At 36.9% G+C, this 20,077-nt stretch overlaps 1 protein-coding gene across 1 annotated transcript in view; it reads left to right on the top strand.

The window, feature by feature from the left end:
• The window catches only part of NOS1 (nitric oxide synthase 1), a 1,255,637-nt gene that overhangs the window by 1,125,115 nt on the left and 110,445 nt on the right, over positions 1 to 20,077 (top strand). Inside the window, exon 23 of the mRNA XM_044068292.1 lies at positions 6,292 to 6,379. Coding sequence (XP_043924227.1) covers positions 6,292 to 6,379 — 88 coding nt within the window. The remainder of the gene's footprint in view (positions 1 to 6,291; positions 6,380 to 20,077) is intronic.

Genomic DNA, 20,077 nt, shown 5'->3' with positions numbered 1-20,077 from the left:
AAACCTTGTATGTAATTTATACTGTTATTCTTATCCAAATCATTCTTGCTAGTCAGCCCTGCATGCAATATAGGAAGAAAGACAGTTTCTCTTTTAGATATAATCTCTTCTGCTGTTCTTTGCACTTCACTCCTCTCATAGCCTCTGTCTGCAAATAACCTATCAACGTCTTTAAGACCTACCAAAAAATCTGCCTGCCTAGTTGTGTGTCGAGACATTCTGATTATTTGCCATCTTGGCAGTAGTCTTGTGTGAGTAGTTCAAAAAACATTCTTTCCTAAAAATCTTACTGCAAAAAGTTTTGTGTTATTCCAACAAATAGATACATCCAAAAAATGTACTTTAGTACCTACATTAACTAAGGTAAAAGCCAGACAGTCACTACTTAAATTAACATTTGTTATAAATTTTAGCACATCTTTTCCACAGTATCAGTTATAAAAAAATAGGTCATCCACAAATCTTTTATATATTTTCACATGCTGTATAAAAAAGGAAGACTTTGTAAATGCTGGGGGGGTCTCCCACCAGCCCATAATCGGATTGGCAAAGGACGGGGTAACAATACCACCCCATAGCTACACCCTGTTGTTGACAAAATAAAAAAAAAAAAAAAAAAAACACTTGTTAAACATAAAAAAATTTTTCCAACATTAGCTCCATTAATTGACATATCACACTAATGGTGATGGAATTGTGTTCATTGAACTTAGCTAAGAATAACTGCAGGAATTCCAAGCCTTGCTCTACAGGTATACAAGTGTATACAGATTTTACATCTAAGGTAAACATAGTCACTATTTCAGTTGCCAACACTGTCTTACTCAAGACATTCTTAAAAATGCCAAGAATCTTTGACATAGCTCTTTAAAATTTGAACTATTGGGTTAAGAAAAAAATCCAAAAAGAAATAGATATATGCTCAGTAATGCTGTATTTTTCAACAAGAATAGGCCTGAAAGGTATAGTAAATGTTCCACTGTGTAACTCGGGTATCCCAAATAAAACAGCAACCTTTGAATGTTCAACATGGTAAAAACTGAAAAACTTCATGAGATATCAACCCATTCATAAGTAAATCATATAAAACATGTTGCTGACAACATCCCATCATACTTTCTCTAGATAGCAGCTCACTCTCTTGCTTTACCAATATCTATCTTAATCTCTCCATCACCCAATCCAAAGTCCCATCACTCTGGAAACAATTCTACACCCTACCTATCCACAAAGGAGGTAACTCCTCTGAAATCTCCAATTTCAGACCTACTGCTATCTCTCTCCTCTCGCTAAAGTCTTGGAGAAATGTATACCCACACAAGTTATGCAATATCTCATACAGGAAAAACTATTCACTCCTACACAGCATGGTTTCTGACCTAAACACAGCACCACCACTGCTCTACTGTCCTTCCTTAACACTATTTCTTTAGCCAGAGATGATCATAAACTTTTCTCCTGTTTATTCCTTGATCTCTCTAAGGCTTTTGACACTGTTTCTCACTCTCTCTTACTGAACAAACTGTCTGACCTCAACTTTACCCCTGATACAGTCGCATGGTTCTCCAGCTTTCTCACCAACAAACTGCAATAAGTGAGATGGCAGTCTGCTCTATCTACTCCCCTTCCAGTAAAAATGGGTGTTCTCCAAGGATCCATACTCGGTCCTCTGCTTTTTAATATCTTCACTAACTTACTCCATTCCTCCTGTTCACAGTCTTCTATAGTCCAATGCGCTGATAACTCTACAGTCATAACAATTTCCAATTCTCCCTCTGAACTCTTATCTGCTACCCAGTCTTCCTTTAACTCACTTGAGACATGGCTCTCCAATAACCAGCTCATCCTCAACCCTAACAAAACAAAGCCATTACTCTTCCTCCCCAAAACACTTAACCACATCAAACCTTCCTTTACCATAAATTCCCTCAACAACACCTGTACAAAAGTCGAGTCCAGCACAAAATTCCAGGGGGTTACCATAGATGATCAGCTAAAATTCAACCTGCACATAAATAATTGTATCAGGAAAACACACCAGAAACTAGGACTTCTCTATAGAAATAAAAAAGTTCTCATCTCTAAAGCTAAGATTACTCTCACTCATGCTTACCTTTTACCATGCTTAACGTATTGCTCCCAAATTCTCACTAATCTAAACTCCTCTCTACTTACTAAACTTGAGTCAATCACAAGATGGCCAGATTCGCAACTCAACAAACCTATAAATCTCACCACCTGTTCAGCCAGCCTATTGTCCAGCTCTATGCTCCCTCATCTCCCACTATTCCCCTACAAGAAATCTCCAGAGCTCTAATCGAGATCTATTATAGCTCTATAAACCTAAGTCTAAATCAGGGTGCAATACATACGGCTACCACCCTTCTATAGCATGGAACAAACTCCCTCTTGAAATCAGAACTCTAACACATCCCAAACAATTTAAATCAGCTACAAAAGAATACTTTAAAAGACAATGGACCTGCCAATATTCTCTCCCTCCATGAATTTATCCTTCTAACAGATATACCTTCTTTCTCCTCTCTCTTCACTGTTTCCTCTTATTCACCAACCTCTATTACTTCTTACCTAATCCATCCTTTCCGCTACACTTACCTTTCCTCTATGCAATCACCTATGAAGATACTGGAAAAGTGCATATATTTATATAACATTTAAAAAAAATACCTGTTGCTATTGCCTTCATGTTTATTGCCCATGCATTTGTATTTTTACTTGTAACACAGAACTGATATTTGCTTTTCACTTTTATGCACATTGTATTATTGCATGTGTTCTTAGATCCTTGAACTGTAAAATTTGTATTACCTGGAGCTTTTCTCCCCTAGCCTCTGCTGAAAAAGGGCTATTAACCCAGCCAGACATTCCCAGTCAACAAAAGTAAAATAAATAAAATAATAAATAAATAAATGAAACAATATCTAGTCTTGATTTGGAGTAACATTTTCATATTCAGCTGGATTGTTTAACTAGACTCAATAGCATGAATGTATTCACTTTGATATATAATAACAAGCTCTCCACCTTTGTCTGCATGCATAAGCGACTATCCCAGTACCAAGGCTGGTGTTTCTTTTAAAACTACCAGCAGATTTTGTCCTGTGTTGCCTAATACTGTTTCTACATTTTATGATGCATGTGAAAAAGACATTCAAAAGATGAATGAGAAAAAAACTTCTAACAGTTATTACAATTTAAGTCATCCTGAAAGGTCTGCTCTGTATAATCATAGTAATAGGTCAGATTTGCGCTTTATGCATGGAAACAAAGGTTGGGAGCTTGTTATTATGTATCAAAGTGAATAAATTCAAGCTATTGAGTCTATGTTAAACAAAATCCAGCTGAATATGAAAATGTTACTGTGTTACAAATCAGAACTAGATATTGTTTCATTTATGATGTTTTATATAATTACTTATGAATGTATTGATATCTCATGACATTTTTCAGTTTCTACACGTAGAACATCCAAATGTCGCTGCTTTACTTGGGATACCCAAGTTACACAGTGGAAAATTTCCTATACCTTTTAGGCCTTTTTTCTAGTATTAACTCAAGAAGGGAATCAGGGATTGCAGCCACTGAATGCAATAGTTTACCTCTCACTATCTTAATGTCTGCACAAGTAATTAAATAATTCACTTTTTGATTGTTGGTAATATTTTGCTTATATGACAGGGGAACCTGTCATAAAGAAGATTGTGATCCCAGAGTCTAGCAATGCTTGAACAAATCTCCCATCTACTGTAAACTAGTTTGTTTTTTAACATAGTGATGCTGGATTGTCTCAGTTATTCTGGATGTTAAAATAAACTTCTTTAAAATATGCATATTCACTATCCGGTGTTATGATAAATTTATACAAATATGGACAAACATGCAGTTGTGAGTACACACACACACACACATAGTTGGAGTTCACTAGCACCTTACACTGCAATAGCCTTATCTCAATGACTGTTAGCAATTCTATTTCACTAGCTTTGAACTTCTAATTCTTTAAAAAGCAGTGTTTATGAGTGTAAGCCATCTGTGTTAAAAACAGATAAATGTACAGCAATACTATTGGTTAGAAATACAAAATTGCTTCCTCCTACTATTCCATCTTCGTCATTGTCAGCTGTTCATGAAAACATTTTTTTTGTGTAAGAAAAACAGTTTAGAAGAATTTTAGTTTTTTATAAAGGCTATTTTCATTTACAGCACATTTCTATTTTTCTGCTCTTACAGATTTATTTTCAGATTAGATTATTTGATCATGTTGAAAGATAAAGCAGCCCTTGAGATGACTTCAGTAGTGTTATTTCTTAAAGGGAGACACAAGCTACAACCATTTCAGAAGAATTTTGATATTCTGCGGAAGTACTAATAAACTGATCAAAGTATTGCATCACAAATGCACACATGCATGCACATGCCCACAGGCACACACACAGCTATTTTAAATCAATGTTGAAACACTTTGATGAACAAGGATAGCCATAGATCACCATATCCTAAATTGCCTTTGTGCAACTCATATGAGGAGTGATGGAAAACATGTCAAACATAACACTTTATATAATATGATAAGACATCTAATGGTGCTGTTAGCAAGTGTGTTTTCATATATGTGCCTCTCATATGAGGCAAAATTCTATTTTGTGTGCCACAACACTTATCTTACATATACAAGGATTATGGTTTCCTTAAAGGTAAGAATGGTTATAATAAAATAATGTAATGCTTCTGCTAGGTTGCATTTAATTGAGAAAAGCTCATGGATATAATAAACTGGAAGGCTTACACCCCAATATGTTCCCAGATCACTTTATGAATTCTAACTCTTGTCCCCGACTCAAATAGTACACAAATGTTCCTTTCGGATAATACTTGATGCTATGATCCATCTCTAAGTGCAGTCACCTCTTAATTAGATGTTATTGCATGGCTGTCTGTTGCAGCCTTTTAGACAAATAGAATTCATCTTTGTGTTGAATGAAGCAATTGATGCACAGACAGGCTGGCAGTGTAAGGTACAAGGTATAAATCCCTGTGCCTGTGCAATTAAAGGTATTGCAATGTCCATTATGTAATATTTCTTTGTGCTTTTTACTGTCCAACTGTTACTCAAAGCAACAATACCTGACAAAAAATAAACAGTGATAAACAGTAAAGTACTGTTAGAAGAGATAAACTAGGGTTCATCCATGGAGTCGGGGGTAACATGTCAGGTGCTTATTTTAACAATTTCAAATCTCCCATTGGTGATATTACTGTCAGTGTACATTTTGAGTTAGATTACTGTCAAAATGACTGACTATATACATACATGTATACAACCATAACCCCTTTTTCCCATTTCTGCACATGGGGTCAGGGTGTAACTTCAACAGTGACAATCATCTACAGCCAAGGTTTACACAGCTGGGTGACTAGCTCTGTTATGGTACTTATTCCACACCACACACTCATAAGCACACTCATGCCTATGGTTAATTAAGACTGTCAAATCCACCTAGTACATGTCTTTGGAACGTGGGAGGAAAATGGACTACCCGGAGGAAACCCACTCAGGACATATAGACTCTGCACAGAAGGTACCCCAGACAAGAATCAAACCAGAGAACCTCTTGCTGTGAGGCAATAATGCTATCTCTTTCCCACTGTGCTACCCTACATACCATACTTACATATATATTACATTTACCCTGGCCTTTGTGGCAAGAAAGGGGTCTGCAATGAATCATCCATTTAACTAATAAATGAATAAATAAATAAATTAATTAAATAAAAAGTTGTACAAAATGAATGTCTCAGCCTTGTGTGTCAAGCAATGCAATCTGTACGTAAAATTCATATTATAAGCAATGTAGTAAAACACACACAAGATAAAACTTTGGCATGAGGCCACTCTTACCCTTAGTGCGTTTGGTATTATAGTGTCTATGTTACTCACAGAGAATCTTTATATGCCTAACAGTAAGCAATAACCAAAAAATGAAGAGTTTAAGTTATGGTTCCATTATGAGTTGGTGATGAAATCTAGAGAGACCATTTGTATGCTGCTGGGGAAACAGATGTAAAGTTATAACAGGAACATTATAATGTTGGATGTCCTTACCTTTTGTAGTAGATAATGTTAAAATGAGGGTTTCCTGCTGACTTTTTGAAGAAATAAATACTGATGCTTTACAGATATTATTTGCTTGTGCATGTGCATTTATCATTGCTTGTTCCTTTTCTATAATGACTTGTACAGAAGTAATACTGTTTGTTCTTTGTTCTCAGATGGAGATGGACCAATACATCATGGTGTCTGCTCTTCCTGGCTGAACAGCATAGAAGTGGATGAGATGGTACCATGCTTTGTTAGGAGGTAATTATGTTTAAAACCCTTTGGAGACACAAAGAAAATATACAGAACTCATGAAGGTTGTTCTAACTTATTTGCTTGATTTATCTCTACATTACTTTCTGTACTAAGAAACAGTGAAATCTATTAAAACTGCCAAATCCACAGTTCCTTCGTGAGACTAACTCACTGTACTATTTTCAGAAACTGACATTTCTTATATTACAGGAGTATTTTCCAGGTAAACAATTTGTATTCTCCAGACTGTGTTCCTTATACACTTGAAAACAGTTAATAAATCTCAAATGTTATAAAGTACAGTTACTTTTGTATTAGTAAATAAACTATATGTTTGGTACTTTCATCATCTCACCAGTATGAAAAATAATAGTCTGGAATAATAAAGTCAGAATGCTCACTTTTTAAAGAAATGGTCATTAGAGTTTGTATATCTCTCCTACCCCCAAACTCCAAAAAAGCTACTGGTTCTTTTTGTACCATATTTATCCTGCAAAAATGCAGTAAATTTTTCCAAAGTCTTTTGTCATAAGATCAAACAAGGCAGCCAACAATGTTTATTGCCAGTAAGTTCAATTGGTAAGTAAGAGTGAAACATAAAAGGCAAATTAGACGTTGAATTGCCATCCAGTTAATGATTCTTAATGTAATAGGTCTCAATCTTTGATAACCTTCAGCTTTTCATTATAGTTATTAGATGAGTAGGAAGTTTCCATTGTGCAGTTTTAAAGAAAGTAGATCTCATAGATTTACCAAAAAAAAAACTGTTAGTACACCTCAAGAAATCTTATTGTTTTAACTGCCTTATAAAGAAATGCAATTTCAAGGCAATATGGATATAAGGAAAAATAGATGCTGCCTGAAAAACAGCACAGTTATGTACAATAAATATGCACTGATCAGGTGGTATGTACATTGGGGTTAAAGCTCTCTCTCTCTCATTACAGGATACAATGATGTAACAGGGAATGGGAGCAGTGGGCATTAAAGGAATGATGGGAAAAGGCAGTCTGAATGGAAGAGGGGATCTGGAGAGCATGAAAGGGAGAAGTAAGGGACAGATGCAAGTGTAGACAGCAGGAGGAAAGAAGTCGGTAAAAAAGGAGAGGGCAAAGATGGAAAGTGGTCAGAGGGGTTTGGGGTAAATGAAATAAATGTACTGTAGACAGTGAAAGTGGGAAATGGGAAGACCTGGAGATAAGATGGAGAAGGGAGAACATGTACAGATCGTCAGTCTATGTCAATATATTTAATTAACAATAATTATATGAAAGGCAAGGAGTGTCCTTTTGAAAACTACATATACAAGGACAAGGCAGTACAACAGAAATGAACATACGGCTTGAAGGCAATGTGAGAACACTATCATAAATAAGTAGGTGAAATCAACAACCTTCTTGAGGAAACAATAGTTGAAAAATAGTAACAATAAGGTAAGTTTAGAATAGATGAGGAGGTATGCTATTGGCTAATATGAGCAAGTGGGTCAGCTAGATCCACATAAATCTAAGAGTAAACGCTGTCTCATGAAATATTACAACTTAAATAACTATAGTCCAAAAACCACAAGTACATGAGCTTTATAATGAAACATTTCACTAAATTTAAATAGATAATTTTTGCAGGAACATCTCCATTACCTTACACTACCTCCAACAGGGGGGGGGTGGGGTTGAACTTGCATCCTAATCTCTAAATATGCTACCCCCTAAAGTTACAATGCAACCTTAAAGAAACCATTATCTTTTCTCCCTGGGCCTCTACTGAAAATGGACATATATCCAGTTAGACTAGCCCAGTAAACAAATGTAAAATAAAATAAAATAAAATAAAATTATAACACCTAGAACACAAGAAACCAATGTACTTATATACTGACATCACAAGAAAGTGATCAGATAGGTGTGATTCTGTAAGTATTGACAAAGTAGCCATCAAAAAACGCAGCCAAGAGAATGAAGTTTGAGCAAAGTTTTGGGCCAAAGTATTTTATCTACCATCAGATTATAGTAGTTCTACAAAACAAGCAAATTTATAGTACATTATAACATTACACAGGGTTCATTTGATATAAAATGTATGTCAAATATGTTTGTCTGATATCTACTTAAAACTGTAGACGTAGAATTGACTCAAAAAATAATACAGTTTAATATCCATTTTAGCTTTCACACATAGTCAGACTTTAATAACGTGCAAACAGAGAAGGCAGTGTCTAGCATAAACTTATTGGGTCTATATCATGAAATCGAATGTTGTGAAGGCCGAATACTGGAAGGCCGAACCTGGTAAGTTGAAAGTTGAGAATGTCGAAGCTGCGGAAACCTGAATTCTTTCCCAGGGAAAGAATTCAGTTGGCTGTTTCTGCGGCTTTGGCATTTTTGGACCGGGTCAAGCTAAGTGTACGAATGGGTAGTGATGGACTTTAGGGTTAGGGCGCGGGTCAGGTAAGTATGCGATAGTGACGGACTTTAGGGTTAGGGCGTGGGTCAGGTAAGTGTGCGGTAGTGACGGACTTTAAGGTTAGGGTGCGGGTCAGGTAATTGTGCGGTAGTGACGGACTTTAAGGTTAGGGTGCGGGTCAGGTAAGTGTGCGGTAGTGACGGACTTTAGGGTTAGGGCTGAGTTAAGGTTAGTGCATAGAATAGATAGTGGTGTATGTTAGGTTTAGTGTAGGTTTTGAAGGTGTTTGGTGTGATTGTGTTATGTCTGTGTTTTTCGGAACAGCAAATGTTTTCCCTGGGAAAAAATTAGCTGTTTTGAAGTGTCGATGTTATCCAAATTTGATCTTCCAAATTCGAACTTATGGTGTTCGACATTTTGGAAGTTCGATTTCGTGATACAGACCCAACTTATTTAATGATTTGTTAACTAGGTTGGTAGGTGGATCCTTAGACCTCTTTCAGCCAGCACCCCGGACCAGTGGCACACAAACATAGCGCTAACACAGCAACATAACAGCAAATAGTACAATGAGATCACATACGACCTCTTACAAAGACAGAAATACTAAAGTGACATGACAAGCACACTACTGAAATACAGTAAGGTTATTTATTTACATATATGCAAACCTAGGATTCAACAAATCATTTTAGAAATGAAACTGGAAGGTCTGGATCACAGGAGTTAATTTAAGCACCAAAAGGAAAATTGGCTAGGCTTAAAATGGCCTGCAAGGACACCGCGCCTAGTACTTACCTATGGACCTATGAACCTAGATAACTGTAATGTGTTGATACACCTGGGCCAAGCTTGAAGTAGGTACACATGGATCAGCACTCTGCCTTGGTCAACAAATTTAAACTGCTGTCACATTTGAAGTAGAAAAGACAGATTCATTACATAGCAACTTTAAACACACACACACGCTATTTTGGTTAGGTCAATGTTGTTATTTTTTTATTTTTATTATTATTTTTCATGCTTACCAGCTGTGATATTTCAGCCACATTTAGCAGACATAAGCAAGATAGTCGCCATTTTGTTTTGAGTCTTCATGTTGCTTTAGTACATTGCTGTAAAGAGATGCCCTGTTATATCTTTGCTTCCCTGATGTGTACTGCCCCTTTGGTGTTTTGCTTCCTAGCTGCATTACTTTTTACTATACAAGCTCAGTATATTGTGTCATATTTAACCTTCCACATTTCCTACTCAGGTTTTACATCCTTTCACTTTAATTGTGAAACAAATGTTTCTGACATTTGCAAACAAGATGCGTTTTCTTCTTACCTATGGAAATGTGAGAGAGCCAATTACAAGAACAGAACCTTCCAATATGAACTTCCTAGTTCCTTGCTACTAACATCCTCTAACTTTAAACTATTACAATTATTATTCCCTTTTTATTTTTACTAATCCTCTGCTGACAGATTATGACAAATGCTTTATTAAAGTCTTAGCCTTTCTCCACAGCACAGGAAACTCACTAACACGTTCATAGTGTTTATTATTTCTGCTTCTGTGTGGACATGCACATCTGCCCTTCTGCATTTGTTAAATGCCACACAGTTCTTTCATAGTTTGTTAAATTCTGGCATCATTAGGTATCCACTTTATTCTTTTAAAGATTCTTTCTTCTCTGAATTGACTGGTAGCAACCTTAAACACACACACACACACACACACACACACACACACACACACACACACACACACACACACACACACACCTCCATAATACTAAGTTAACTAACTGATTCAATATTATTATCATAGCAGACTCACGTTCATTATAAAAGGTTTATCTTTTTGTCTACATCACAACTGGATATGTATGTCTCTGCACTTTGTTGTTCTGAATGCAATCCACACATCCTTACTCCTTACCTGCTGCAGTTCTTCTTCATGCTGCGTCCGTGTTATCCTTACACCAGGATGCTCTTTATCCTTAAAATTACTCAATAATGATTTGAGTATAATGCTTCTGAATGACTGTCCTATTTTAATTTTTTTTTTTGATTGATGAAACAGAGTAGAGCAGAGTATTGCATATATTTTAACAGCACTTGCTGAGGGAAAGTCATCTTGTGTTAGCAAGAGCTGCCTACCATAGCCACAATGGAAAGCTCATCATTTAATGTAAGGTATCCAGTACACAATCCCTAAGCGTATTCTATGGCTGTATTTGTACACTACATTGTGTAATGGACAGCATTTCTTAAAAGGTGATGCCAACCTTCTTTCGGAGGTCTTCTTTCAGGGGAGAGCTTACGGAGTCTGAAAATGTCTGCTTAAAACATGAACTGCTTGACATTGTTTTTATATGATGGAATCAATCTAATTGAGGAATAAAAGTTGATTAAGCTTTGATAGTACAACTAAAATAAAATGGATCTGGAAAAAGTCCTTCCAGTTTGGTTTAATGTTCTCTAAATCTGGCTGTAGCCTACATCAGAAATAATATTACATGTGTTGTAGCTTTGGAGTGCTGTGTGGTAAAATAAACAGTCAACTGGACTAGTGAAAGCCTGTTTTAACATGTGATGCTATTACTGACGATGAAGTTCACTGACACCCCACTCCCTCAACACATACTTTCAGAATGTCAGGATCAAATAAAGAATTATTGACCCCCCCCCCAACATAGAGTTGTTGTTTTTTAGTGAAATAATACAATAAGACAGCATGAAATGTGTGTTATGTATGAATTATTTTTAAGGCCTTATTTCCTTCTGGACTGTTGTGATAAACACATTTACATTAAAGGTGTACTAGATTAATTAAACATTGAAATATCAAACAAAAAAAAGTTGGTCTGGCACCCTGCTTGGGATAGGTTTTCCCTGCCTTGCACCCATATACTAACAGGATAGACTCCAGCACCCCCCACAACCCTGAAAATGAAGGGGTAGTTGAAGAATAAATACCAAGTGACATAGGACAAGAGTCTTGACTCTAAAATAATAATAATATAGACAGAAGCCGCTGTTATAACATGGGCAAAAGAAGATCAGCTATTCATTGTATTGCTCTAAAGGTAACAGAAAAAATACTTGGCAGAGGGGATCTGTATTAAAGGACTGAGTGGCCACAGCATTCAATCCCAGTTCATAGAGACCAGAGTATTGAAGAATAAAATTGTCAAAATCCAACTTGTTCGAATTACACTGCATCAAAACTCAGTATTTGCATTTAAGTCAGAATGAATACAAATATTTACTATCATGTTATACATACCAAAAGTAACATTTAAGATGTTACCATCTCAGCTTTTGGCCAACTATTGAAATTTAATGAGGCGAGATTTAAACAAATCTGCTTTCGACAATTTTATCCTTCGATGCTCTGGCCTCGATGAACTGGGATTCCATGTCGTGGCCATTCGATCTTTAAATATAGATCCTGGAGAGATCCATAACAGAATTAACATTTCAAATGGAGAACTTCAGGAGGGTATACTTCCGAGTTATGTGATTATCAATATGTTACCAAAAGGACTCAGAAACATAGAGGAGTATAAAATGCCCGTAACAATCAGGAGCAAGTTCACAATTCAAGATAAACAAATGGTTGAACAACACAGCAAGTAGAAATTGAACTACCATGTGTAATTGCTGGAGCTGGTAATGAAAGTAGCTTTGTGGGAAAAGATGGATTATTCTAAATAACAGATTGCATTGTGAAGGATTTAGACAAATATATTTGTAGAAAATTATTTAAAAATGACACATAGCCTGTCCTGGAGGTGTGGAAGGATAAATCTCTTAGTACAGCCCGGGTTACTGAAGTTTGAAGAGCAGTTTGGGTACTTGATGGCGCAGGCAGAGGATGAGTATGTCCATCATTGTGGAAGCAGGGAGCATGCATCTTCAGGCACAGTTATGCAGTTTGAGTTCCCTCATGGAGGCTGGGGAAACAACCATGTGCTGCCATCTGATGGATGATTGAGGGCATCATAGTTACGTCAACCACTTGCAGACATTTGGGTCAATTCACTGACACCCCTTATGTGCCCATTCTTATGGTGTTACTGAGCGTTATTAGGGGAAGAAGAAAAAAGTAAAGAAAAAAACTCTCCGTCAGCAGCAGTAAGATGCTACCTTAAGATGTCTTGATCTCCTCATAAGCCTTAAATATGGTCAGAGCAAGTCATGATTTTGTTGACCTGCTGATCAAGGAGTGGCACAGGGAGCAATAAATAGACGGTCAGCTGTTAGACACAAAATAGCCCAACATAACACCTTACACTTTTCTTGGGGCTTGAATACTCCAGAAATATTCTAAGCAAAATTTTGAAGGAAAATAACTTTGCTTGTGAGTGATGGTTGAAAGGCTGCAAAATAATGTTAGTGGTTGTCCTGCTTGGATTTCAGAGACTTACAAAGAATGTTTCATTTATTTTTATGCATTTTATCCTGGATCGTCCTTGGTCATGTAGCTAGAACAGACACCCTACTAACACATTCATTTTCTTGTTCAAGCATGGTTATCACTTTGGTAATGGATTCTTTATCAAGAACCTGTAGGATAACAATTGGTTGTTGGTGGGCTATCTTCCATGGCAGGCTCATTTTCTTTTTTTAGCCCAACTTCTTTCTGAGTGGATGATATGTGCACATGCAAAAATCAGAATCTGCCATGCCCTCAAGTGCCAGTCCATGCTGCTGTACTCATACAACAAGTGCTACAGTTTAAATGTGACTGTCAGAGCCAAGGGCATGTCCCTCATTCCTGTGTTGCATGCTTCATAACCTTTCCACAAGAACTTGTAAACAATACCACAAAAAAGACCACCTCCTTCCAATCATGATGGATGAGCCACTGTTAGATGCTCCTCTCTATCCTGCCACACTAGATTCTCTAGCCCCTGGTTTTCTAGATGATACTGAGTCATGTGATTTACAGCTAGCGTGTTATTCTGCTGTAGTGTGGAGCTGACTGTGGGACAAACATGTAATGCTCATTTAGCTATCTGTACCTCTTTCTTATATTTCATAGTAGTTATACCCTGTTAGCTTATAAAATGAATCATATTTAAAGAGTAAAGTCAAGCAGATGTGTGTCACTCTCCTGTGTAGTTGGTCTATGAATCTAAGATAAAAATATTTACATCAATAGCGGTTATGATGGACGTTATCATATAACATGGAAACTGAGTTTTAGTGATATTTCCCATTCAGTCTTAGCTTGTTATGTGTAAATGTTGACGTCATGCCTATTCTGTATTATTTTTTATTCCTCTTTCCTTGCCTTTGTTCATCTAATTCTTCATATATGTATTATCAAATTCCATTGTGTTGCTCTAAATGTAACAGTTTGTTTTTATTATGCCATTTCTCAACGTGTGCTATCACAAAAGCTGTTTACTAGAGGTAAATTTGTTTATTTCATATTTATTACATAACTTTTCTACAGTGTTAAGCATTGCAAAGCCTTTATAATTCGGGTTTATATTATAACATCGAAGTAGTAAAACATTGAATGTTATAATATCGAACCCAAAATAGCGAACACTGAAAATAGCGAAGCTGCAGAACATCAAATTCTTTCCTAGGGAAAGAATTTGGTGGGCTGTTTCTGCCACTTCACTATTTTCTCCACTGTGGTGCGAAGGTTACGGACCGGGTTAAGGTAAGTGTGCGAATGGACCAGGTTAAGGTGAGTGTGGGAATGGGATAGTTAAGGACCTTAGGGAGCGGGTAAGGTGAGTGTGTGATAGTTAGGAGTCTTAGGGTTAGGGAGCGGATAAGGTGAGTGTGCGATAGTTAGGGATGTAAGGGTTAGGGTTTGGGTTAAGGTAAGTGGATAGATAGTAGTGTATGTACGGTTTGGTGTAGGGTTAGAAGTAGGATTTTAAGTGTATATGTGTGGATTACTTTTTTTAGTGTGCTTGTGTTGTGTGTGTGTGTGTGTTTCTCGGAACAGAGAATTTTTTCCCTGGGAAAAAATTTGCTGTTCTGAGCTTTCGATTATATCACATTTCGACATTCCAAGTTCGACGTTATGGTGTTCGATATTTTGGGATTTCGATTATGTGACATACATCCTATAATTCATATATTTTCTTCTTTTCCAGCCCAGCACCTCATTGGGCACAACTACAGATGACACAGTATGACCTATTAGGTGTAAAGTTAATATTTTAAAGATGGTTGCCATGGTGATGAACATGATCTCTTCACACACAGTTATTTAATTTGAGAGAAAACACATCTCAGAAACCAATTTAAAATGTCTTTAACTACTAACAATATTGCATATGCTTCACACTTCACACAGTTCACGTTTTATATTTTCTTTTTCCATATTCCTTTACCAAGCAGTTATTATTTAACATTATTTTTCAGTTACTTCAGAAAGCATTTCCTTTTACTTTTATCCTCAATTTGTTTGCTGCTGTTTTATGTATTGAGGAGGGATAGTAAGGGCATTGCAGATAAATGAATGATTTCATCAAGGATGCTTGTTTCACATTTCCTTGTGGTTTAAGCATTTGAGCAACAAGCCATATAAGAAGACCATTTCATTTAGTAGATTACGTCATCATTTTTTAGAATTTAATCATAAGCCAGTAAACAAATTAGTGCAAACACATCCATCAGTAGCTGCCTTTTCTTTACATTTTTGCCCCAGTGTAGTTGATCATCACCTGCAATTGGTGGCACTCCCTAAGCTTGAATGGCAACAGTTATCTAGTGTTCTAACTTTTGGTACTTGATCCAATATTTTCTTCAAAGTCAGAGAAGGCATTAACACCTACCAATGGAACATCATATACAGGCTACCACAATGATTTGTTTTCATGTTCTACCAAGGCACCGTCTCCATACACAGTATGCAGTGGCATCTTACCATAAGACCAAAAATGCCTGTTTGTGCATGCCACTGTATTGTTAAACCAGGATAGAGACCCTTGATCTCACGTCTATGCTGAAAATCGGTAACCTACAGATGGACAAAGTTTTATATTCTCAAGTGGCATTTGCCCAGAGTTCCTCCCCAGAAAATCACTGTCAGATTGTTAAAAGACTTAAAAATCATTTTCAGCCTTTTTTGGGGGGAGGGGTGTAGGTCAGGGATTCTGATCCTTGGTGGATTAAACTTCATCTGCTCAGTAGAATCACTGCAAACCCCTCTCCGCGAGCTTAGATTCATAAGCTTGCTGAATAACACTCATTTACCATCCCTCTCTATCTTCTTCTATCATGTACTGGGCTCTCTAACCTTTCCTCAGGTAACAGTTAGGGTTCTATCCCACTGTACCATGGAGCCAGCAAAAGTATCTGTGTTAGATTTTCTTGAAACCTGCCAGAGTAATATTCTTTACAATGTGTTGAAGCTGTACACATTTTTTGAGAATAAAAAAGTAATACTAATTCTAAATCGATTTTAAAATTTATACAACCCAAAAGGACCTGGAATATCCACATATAGACTTAATATATGAAAGTGAGCTGAGAGTTTTTGATCACAGTATAACACAAGGTTTATTTGGTATTATAAATTCAGTTCTACTGTCAAGGTATAGATAAGTCATGTGACATAAATCAACCAATAATAAAACATTTAAATGTTCTATAAAAAACGTCAAAAACAGATGTACTGACTTTACTATTGCAAAAATAATCAAGACTGAAAAACTCTTAATTATCTTAATTTAAATAAACTTTTAATATTTGTATTTCATTTATACCTGGTATAACACGAATTAAACTATGTTAAGATTAGTAATGAGGAAGAATAGCAACTTCAGATGATTAATGCACCTGCAGACCTTAACAGTCTGCATTGCCAAACCAGATAGTTCCTTTTAGACGTTTATAGCAGAATGTCACCCCCAGACTAACTCTCCTAGTAAGCCAACAACTGAATTGTAGGGCCTGAGATCATCAAAGTTTTACAAACAGTATCAATAAGAGTAGTGATCTATTTTAGAACTAACTCTTTTTAATAAAATTGGATGCCAGCATATGAATAGTTTGTTAACATATCATGATAAACAATTTATAGAGTTAAACAACAAAAGAAAGCTGGCACATGCTTTTTATTTTGAAGTACTTCTGATCATGACAGCATGGCACCTGCAGATATGGATATTTTAATAGAACATACAGCTGTGAAACATGTGTCCATTAATAGACATTTATGATGGATAAAGTGGATTGTGACAATTTTGGATTTTTTTCTGCTGCCCGATATCTATCAATGTTTATTTTATTCATCTAGTCAAATATAATCTATATCAATAAATGGTCTAATCAACAGTACTGCCACAGAGCATAATGCAACACTACTGTTAACGCACTCATTCAGAATGGTCAGTAGAGCACAAGACGATTCCCTACAAGGCCCGCAACCTCTGTCCAACTGGATGATAGTCAATATTTTTTAATACAAATGTCATTCAGGACTCAAAATCAGGTCCTGCCATGTGCAGTAAGGCTGCTGCAAGAAGGCCCTTTTAGCATGATTATGGACACCACTGTTTCAGAGACACATTAGCCACAATCTGAAAAGATTTCATTATAAGCTAATTTGCATGTTTCTGAATTGTATGGTGATTACTGCAAGTGCTAACAAACACTTTTTTGCTGCTGTTGCAAAAATCACCTCTGGCATCGAGTTAATACAGCCCCCCCCATTCATTCCCACACAAATGCGCACACATGCATGCACGCACACACACACACATCACCATGGCTTTTACCTGTCCCTGAGCTAACAGAGCAGCACTGATGCTGCCTCTTATTTTTCCACATTCCTTGTAAATCACAAATGATTACTGTTAGTCAATAACGACAGTCGTTAGAGATTCATTCTTCTCTCTGCTCTTTTAACTCTTAAAGCTGATTCGAGTAATAGTTAGATTGGCTCCCTGGTGTTATTTAGTACTCCCCCTCAACTTTTAGTGGAAACACGAACATGCACAAACTTTAGAGTTTCAGACTTCCTAGTGTTGAATGGTTTGTGCCCCAAAACGTGTATTCTATAGACTTTGTAAGTGGATTAGTGTATTGTTCAACATTGTCTCTGATGTCTAGCGGCCCCTCTCATATGTCTTTCATGCTGCACAACCTGTTTTTCTGTTAACTTTGAAGTGACTTGGGTATATATTTAACATGCCCCTGTATTTAGTGTCTCACCCCTTCCCCAGTATTGTATGATTTCCTTGTTTTTTAAGGGGAATTTATGTATGGCAGTCTCACACAGAGACATGCAGATGCACACATATACACATACACACACACACACACACACACACACACACACACACACACACACACACACACACACACACCCTTGCATCAAATACCACCCCTCCCCTACAGATCTCACTAACACACATTCATTTATCCATATGCATATACACAAACATGCACACACCAACCCTGGCTATCCAGTAACAAAACCCATCCTGCAACCACCCAGAAAGAAGCACACACACACACACACACACACACACACACACACACACACACACACACACACACACACACACACACATGCAGACTAATAACTAACACTACTTATCCACTAAATTCACTAGCAATTACCTTTAACTTGATATCTCCTGTTGAGAGTAATGGGTGACCTCAAAGTTTTGGCTGACTTAACTAATGCAACTGTTTTTTAAGGATGTATGCACAGCCAGGCAGTCCTATGAATCACTCAGCTACATAAAGCATTTATCACAGGCTTTTATGTGTGGAGATCAGGGTGGCTGCAGTGTTTAACGTTGCCACCACACAGGAAGAGGTTCTCTGGTTCGATTCTTGGCTGGGGTGTCTTCTGTGTGGTGTCTGCATCTCCTCCCTGTGGACACATGGGTTTCCTCCCAAAGACATGGTGCAGGTGGATTTGACACTCTAAATTGGCCCTAGGTGTGCAATTAGTGGAAGGTTGGGCACCAGGCTGGCAACTTGGCACTGTACAAACTCTACTAATTTTGTTCTGTGGACTGTTGTTCCACTGTGGTGACCCCTTATGGGGAAAAAAAGCAGAAAAAGAAGATTTCTGTGGCAGATCACATAATTAATTATCATTTGTCACTCCCCTGAATGCATCCTTAGCATTTACGGAAGGCCAAAAAGACAGACCATGGTGGTGTTGCACTTCTGTGAAGTATGCATTTAAGCAAGGCTTGTCTAAATACAAGAAACTGCTACTGCCAGCAATAAAAACAGCTAACTGTTGGTATTAACATTTCTGAATCCCACAAATCATATTACAGAGACAGAGAATGAGGGTATCTAACAACCAGACAGGATGACACACAACTGTTTTTTTTTTTTTTTAATTAAACAAGGGTTGTAGCTTTTTTTTCTGTGCAAAGTCACAGTATTACAAGTACAATTTTAAACTGTGTGTGAGAAAGTGTAACCATCTGAATGCCGAGACTGAATGATCAAAAGTACAGACTTGCATATATTAAGTCCTATTGGAGATGCCAGTTCTTGTAATATTCCCTTTTCTTCAAGGTATGGCAATCTCAGAGTTGGTATATATAAGTGTGGGGGTAGGGGTGGTGGGGACTTGCCTCCATGCAAAAAGCGTTTTCAAAGAGAAGATTGATTTTTGAAATATGCTCTTCTCCTGTGTTGTTGGACTTTTCTGTTCAGCTTATCAGCAGTCAGCATTTCAAATGTCGTATTTCAATAAGAAGCTGTGGGAAAGCTGAACCTTAAGTCTGCACTGAAGGATTGTACATAATCATTGGTGGAAAATAATGTGACCTGTAATGTTCTCCAAATTGCAACTTTACAGACTTATGAGAATGCAGTATCTAATGAACTTAGGTTGCTTCGACCAAACTACTCCAGGCATTACAGCACCAACATCTCCAAGAAAGAGAGACAGGCTTTAAGTGAAGTACTTGAAACTGAAATGATTATTTTTCATGAAAGTTGCTAAAGGTGCAGGTTTGTTAGTCATGTAGATTAATGAATATAAGCAAGCTATATATTTTCACTTGAACAACTGGTTGTGTTATAGCAAGGTTGCACTAATTGTTCTAGCTTATCATGAAATTTAGTTAAGATCATTAAACCTGCTCCTCCAAGGAATGTTATGCACTGAGTTCTATAATTCTGTTATGAAATTACATTCTTGACATCCCTAAAATTCATAAACATATTGACAGCTCTTCTTTTATACCTACCATGGCTGCAAAAACATAAAAAACTGAACCATTTGCTTTGTTTATTAAGATCAAACTGGACTCTTTTGCTCAAAAATGCAGTCTTAAAAAAATACTGAGTACTT

The sequence above is a fragment of the Protopterus annectens genome, chromosome 4.part0, assembly GCF_019279795.1.
Source record: "Protopterus annectens isolate FY-2018-M chromosome 4.part0, PAN1.0, whole genome shotgun sequence".
Taxonomy (NCBI): domain Eukaryota; kingdom Metazoa; phylum Chordata; order Ceratodontiformes; family Protopteridae; genus Protopterus; species Protopterus annectens.
The sequence above is the reverse complement of the archived record's forward strand: the minus strand, read 5'-3'. Positions and strand labels throughout refer to the sequence as shown.